Source organism: Anguilla anguilla, chromosome 11 (assembly GCF_013347855.1).
Source record: "Anguilla anguilla isolate fAngAng1 chromosome 11, fAngAng1.pri, whole genome shotgun sequence".
In the NCBI taxonomy this organism is placed as follows: Eukaryota; Metazoa; Chordata; class Actinopteri; order Anguilliformes; family Anguillidae; genus Anguilla; species Anguilla anguilla.
This window is the reverse complement of record NC_049211.1, coordinates 8,362,329-8,368,104: the sequence shown is the minus strand read 5'-3', so window position 1 is coordinate 8,368,104 and position 5,776 is coordinate 8,362,329. Positions and strand designations below refer to the sequence as shown.

General features: G+C 48.3%; 1 protein-coding gene across 1 annotated transcript; it reads right to left on the bottom strand.

Annotated features, from left to right (window-relative positions):
• Positions 1 to 933: 933 nt before the first annotated feature.
• Positions 934 to 5,029, bottom strand: LOC118208654 (transmembrane protein 26). Its single transcript, XM_035383534.1, has 3 exons — positions 3,150 to 5,029; positions 1,836 to 1,980; positions 934 to 1,593 (listed from the first exon to the last, which is right to left on the bottom strand). Exons 1-3 carry the CDS (start codon positions 3,539 to 3,541, stop codon positions 934 to 936), a joined length of 1,197 nt encoding a protein of 398 aa, XP_035239425.1. The 5' UTR covers positions 3,542 to 5,029.
• Between the last annotated feature and the right edge of the window lie 747 nt (positions 5,030 to 5,776).

Here is a 5,776-nt window from a genome sequence, read left to right as displayed (position 1 = left end):
AAAGTGCATTAGAAAAAAGGCGCGCAGACACGCAAATCACTTATCTGGAAAAGTGAAACGGAAACGTATAATTTTGTGGTTGGATGTTGTTGAGCGTAACTTAGATTTTTCGGAAGTCCTTGCAAGTGTTAGAACTGTGGTTTGACTCATCTTTTTATTATATGTCAGCATCGGTGGCATGGTAACACTGCCATCTCGTGGAGCTGAGAGGAAGGTCGAAATTACACTCAGAGACGTCTCATCTTGTGATTAATGGAATCTGCCTGTTGAACCAATCTGTTACTTAAATTTAAATTAATTTTCGAGTAAGAATATGGCAAAACATTTATATCTTGCTAAATAATGCACCGTTGGAGGACATTGAATTATGAATATGCATACAAGTGATCACAATATATTACATCAAATTACAGAGGTTTTTTTTTTAAATACAAAACTCATCACTGTTAATAAAGCATATTTCCTTTACAATGTGAAATTACCTCTAAGTAAAAAAAGACAACAAAATATCTAATACTGAATAATGCATAATGTGTGTCTTTAAACAAAAATGTAGTTCAGAGGCAGTAACTGGAACAGGGATGGATGACGAGGACTGAGTAAGCTAGCTGATACACTGTGAGGAAAACCTGACAATATTGAAATATTTAATGCAGTTGCAAATCAGCTTATTTATAATACGTGTAGTGCAGAATAATAATGTCTCTGTGGTCCTTTCCAGCCCGTTCGCAAGCACCAGAGCCTCCGTCGTTCGGCAACAATGACAGTTTAGCCATAGCGTCATCGAGATGCTTCGCCAGCGTGTGCCAGCGGCTCGGCTTCATACGTTCGCCCTGCGTTCTCTGAACGTTTCCTGCAGGCTTCGGAAGAGATCCCCCCCCCCCCCCCCCCCCCCCCCAGGCAGATTTACGCCGAAAAGGCGCCCCACCCAGTCTATGGCTGACAGCTCCGATCCCCGCTCTCCGCGTCTTGCGGTCGAGCGGCGCTACGGCAACGTCGCGCGGTTCCGGATCCTTCCGGGCCCATCCGCTCGCACTGGACCACCAGGATGCGGTAGATCTCCAGGAGGACCACCAGGATGTTCTTGCAGGTGAAGAATATCATCAGCTGGTTGAGCACGTTCTCCCGGACCATCAGGTAGAGGCGGTACACCAGGAAGGGCCCGTCCTGCAGTCCGACGGTGAGCAGCAGGCTCCAGGCCTCGCTGGAGCAGCAGGAGGACCAGCGGTCGCCCGCCGGCCCGTCCACGTCCCCGCGGCCTCCGGCTTCCGAGGAGGAGCACCGGTCGGTCCCGCGCTGAGCTTTGGAGTGGCTGGTTTGGGTCAGCACCAGGGGGAACTGCATGAGGGCCCAGGTGAACAGGCTGAGCCCCACGATAATGACGGTCCGGTTGGTCTTGACCTCGGGCTCCTTGAAGGTGTCGAAGATGTCCAGGATGTCCGCGCCCAGGCCCACGTAGACCATGAGCAGCTGGGAGAGCTGATCTCGGGACATGTCCCCCTTGGGCATCAGCCAGCGCCCCAGCACCAGCACGATCAGCATGGTCTGCTCCAGCCCCGCGGCCCAGTTCTCCGGGTCCAGCTGAGCCAGGCCCTGCGTCATCGACAGCACGCGACAGCACTTTCACAAAACACTCCTCCATCTCACGCCACCCAGCCGTACGCCTCGCAGCCACTAACGCCCAGGGCCACAGACAGAGCTAACAGCAACCAGACAACAACAGCCTGAGGGGGTTCGTGCCTCTCCGCTCTCCCTCTGTTAAAAATAGGCAAACGACGGCGACTTCGCACGGCGCATTCGAGGCGCCGACGCGGACGTCTCGCGATGGTACCTACCGCCGCGATCGGAATGTGGGAGAGGAGGTGGAGGTCGTTCCCGAAGGAGGTGTTAAGCGGCAGCTTCGACTGCAGCAGGTCCAGCTCCAGGAACCAGATGGAGGGCACGACCGTGCTGAGGTACAGGAAAACCATTGGGGAGAACCTTAACGCGGACAGACAGGGGACACCTTTTTTAGCGGCCAGATATTTTTGTCCGCCTTCAACACCGTCTTAGAATCAGCCGCCCACCTCCCATCCCCACCCCCACCCCTCCTTCAGATGCTAAATATTCTGATTAAATATGCAAATCTCCCTTGACAGCGCAAAGGCTTTTCTTGTACGAGGGAACTTCAAAGTGAAGAGAAGGGGCCTTGCAGTTAACTTGCTCTCTGCACGCGCCTGCTTTATATAAAGAAGAGGTGCAGGCAGGAGTCATGAATTTTGCTGGGAGGAAATTTTTCACTGTTGTGTAAGAAGCTCAAACCTGTAGTGACACCATATGCTGTTTTTTGTTTTGTTTTTGATTTTTTTTTTTTTTTTTTTTTTTGCTAGAATTATGTTATTTCAGCAATTATACAAACACAGATACAGCCAAGTTGGACCAATCAGAAATGGGGACAGAAAAGACAGAAGTTATACAAAGCACCCTGTGAGAATGTGAAGGGTTGAGGCTTGTGTTTAGCTGAGACAGTGTGCTGCAAGGGCTCTATCATTGGGGCTAATAAGAAGCTTATCTTGTCAAGCTGATGCATACAGAGCTGCTGTATTGTAGTGGAGTTTTTTTAAGTTTGAACTCATTTATTCTAATTCCTAAATGTTTCTATAAAACTCATTTCCCCCCCAAAAAAAGTGCAATCACGACTAAAAGCAAGAAAGACATTTCTGAGAAATTTTGTTTCCTATTTCTGAGTATTTTATTTATTTATTGCTTGTTGTCTTCCCCTATATTTAGATATGGCTTGAATGCAGTGCAGCGATAAACAATAAGTTATCCAGTTTATATAAAAGTTTAGTTTATGTGTTTACTTTATGACTCCCCCAAATAATGTCTGCAAAACATTATACAGCAAATTTGTGATGGGATGAAATTTTACTTTTTTCTTTCCTCCTTTCTTATGAACTTAATGATTTAATCTAGATGAAGTTGAGGATTGCAAAACTGAAAAACACAGCAGTAGTGTTAAAGAAGAACATTATTTCTTCAACCCCCCAAGCAAACAAGCTGCAAATATGAGAGCAAAAATCAGAAGGTTTCTCCAGAGAGGAGGAGGGAAGCAGAGGGTGGGGGGTTGGGGGCAAAGTGGGAGAGCATTATCACCAGAGGGCAGTTACCATTTCCACTCCGCGTTTCGGGTGCACTTGAGGGTGACGGCCATCTCCACGCCCAGCAGGGCGGCGCCGCTGAGCAGCAGCCAGTACAGGGGCTCGCCCTTGACCGCCACCACCCGCCACACCGTCACCACGCCGTGCACGGCGAACAGGAAGCGGCTCAGCAGCGCCAGCAGGACGTTCAGGAGCCCGCAAATCCTCGGAGACGTCCGGCCGTCCGGCGGGGAGCACAGGACGCGCGGCAGCGGCATCACCGCCGGCGTACGCGAGAGATTAATCCTTATTAACGCTGGAGAGGAGATACCGAAACCCAGATGTCTTTGAAAGATAGAAAAATGCCCCTTAATAGGCTTTGGAGGTTTTTTCAAAAATAGTTCTGTATCTATAACTGTCATTATTAAGGAACTGTGCCAGGCTCTGTCCAGACCCCACCAAGCCACTTGTGAAGTAGATAGATACTTTATTTATCCCACAGGAAATTACAGATTTCCTAAGTACAACTTTAATATGTGTTATAAGTTAGATTTTTTTTTTTTTTTAAACCCTGTGATCTCTTGACTGAAATGTTCAAATTGTGAAAATCCCATTGCTCTTGTAATTTTGTCTGTCACGTGATAATTTTACTTCTGTACTAAGCCTGGAAGCATAGTTCTTTTCCTCAAATGAAGGAACTTGTGCGTGAGAACTCATGTAACAGTCAAAACCCGCTTGGCAAAAGTTCCTTACTGACCTCATCTTCCGATGTATCACCCAATCTGTCATCTGTCTCTCACCATTTTCCTTTCTCTAACAGTACATAGAACCTTTCCCTCTGCTGACAGTGTCATATTCCATCAACAGCAGCCCGTCCTTTCCTCATCATGTTCTCCAAGGAAATAATATCCTGATCGTGTTCATCCAAGAAAACACCTAGACAATCTTTGCCTTGCATTCCTACAGATGCGCAGAAGCGTGTCGGAACTTACGGGTACGATGTGGTGCCCCACTTGCCTGGCGCAGCGGTTCTCAGCTGCAGAAGGCGCCTCCTTCTCTATCCAATGGACTCGTAGACATCGAGTCTGTAGAAAACGGCCGGTTTTGACCGAACTCATGTGCCCCACGCGTCTGCGTGAACCCAAGCGGTTTCTGGCTTTTTAAAGGGCAACCCCACCTCAGGCGACGGAGGGACACACGCGATCATGTGATCAGGAGTGAGAGGAGGCCGGAGAGGTGAGGGGGGGGGGGGGGAGGCAGGGGTCCTGCAGATCTTCACTGTGTCACTGAGGACGAATGGGCGCTGATAAAGGGGTTCCTGCCACCACGCCGCCATCTCGAATCGCCCGTCCACCACGACGTCATCTCCCCGACCCCCCGAGAACAAAGCAATCTCTGGCACGGGAGCCAGCCGACGACGGGGCGTTGTCACGGGGTATCAGGGGCCCTTCCCTTACCCGCCCCAGGGCTGCCCCAGCCCAGCGCTGCTGGCCAAGATAAGGGGCCTCTGGCCACAGCCTTTCACACGACCCACTCAATCAAACTCAATCGAAACATGGGAAGGTTTTAAAGCACAAAACGGGTAATGTTTTAAACTCTTGACTAGAGGACACCTGCTTACAAAGTATTACGGAAGTATCTAAACTAAATGAAGCCGTTCGGGGGAAAAGTGTTAAAGGTGAGAAACTTATAAAAACTTCAAAAACTTTATTGAGCTGTCTGCCTATTGAGCTGTCTGCCCTGTGTCTTGTTGTTTGTCCTGTCCAGAATGCAAATGTTCCTGAAACAGAAAATGACCCGTGGAGTAAATAGTACCCCAAACAATTAATTTTGGCATTTCTCCTCCCCGTACAAGTACCAAAATATACAAACCAATGGAAAACTCCAAGGACCTGTTGTGAAATACTGAATTCTTGATCATTGTGATTTTGTTGCTGGGAGTTCTTTTTTTGTTTTTCCTTTTCCTCTTTCCTGCCTAATTAAAGCGTGCATAGATCACAGAAATAGAGCAGGAAGAAGGCTTCAGAAGATTAATGTTAGAGAGATACTCACAGGTATTGAGGGAAGTGCTTTTAATAATCTAGAGACAGGCAGGACTGGTAGGAAGTGATAAGAAGCCACACGTATAAAATCAAAATAAAGTGAAGAGAAAAGGCAGAGGAGATCAAAGAGAAAAAAAGTGGGGTGGGGTGGGGGGGTGGGGGGGGGGGGGGGGTTGTGCGTTTGGATGATAGAACTAGGAGGGTTAACAGCCATGCAGACTAACATACATTATTTTGATCATCCGGCATTTGGCAGCGCTGCTTTTGTTGCACCTGTATTTCTTTAAGTTAACTCGTCTTAAATCTTCAAATATAAAGAGCATTGTTAAAAATGAAAAGGCCCTGTTTGACTTCCCCATCCTTTAACCCGGCAGGGAGACAAACTGCCAGTATCACTGCAGAAAGAGCAAAGGCAACCTTTAGCGCGGCTGACACAAGGTGAGGTGAGGTGATGCAGGAGTCACAAGGGGGTCACGTGACCCAGGCTGCCCAATGAGAATCGAGGGTTCATTCACATTCCCGTGCACGTTCCCCAGTCAGTACATGGCATATATATACATACATAGATTGCATATGCCTCTAGCCCAGCAGGACTAGTCCTTTCCCTTTAGAGAC

Excerpts from the sequence above, each read along its gene's own strand:
- LOC118208654 (XM_035383534.1), bottom strand. The coding sequence starts at position 3,541 with ATGACAGTTATAGATACAGAACTATTTTTGAAAAAACCTCCAAAGCCT. Across the intron at positions 1,981-3,149 it reads CGAAACGCGGAGTGGAAATG|GTTCTCCCCAATGGTTTTCC; the intron begins GTAACTGCCCTC and ends GTCCGCGTTAAG. Across the intron at positions 1,594-1,835 it reads CCCACATTCCGATCGCGGCG|GGCCTGGCTCAGCTGGACCC; the intron begins GTAGGTACCATC and ends TCGATGACGCAG.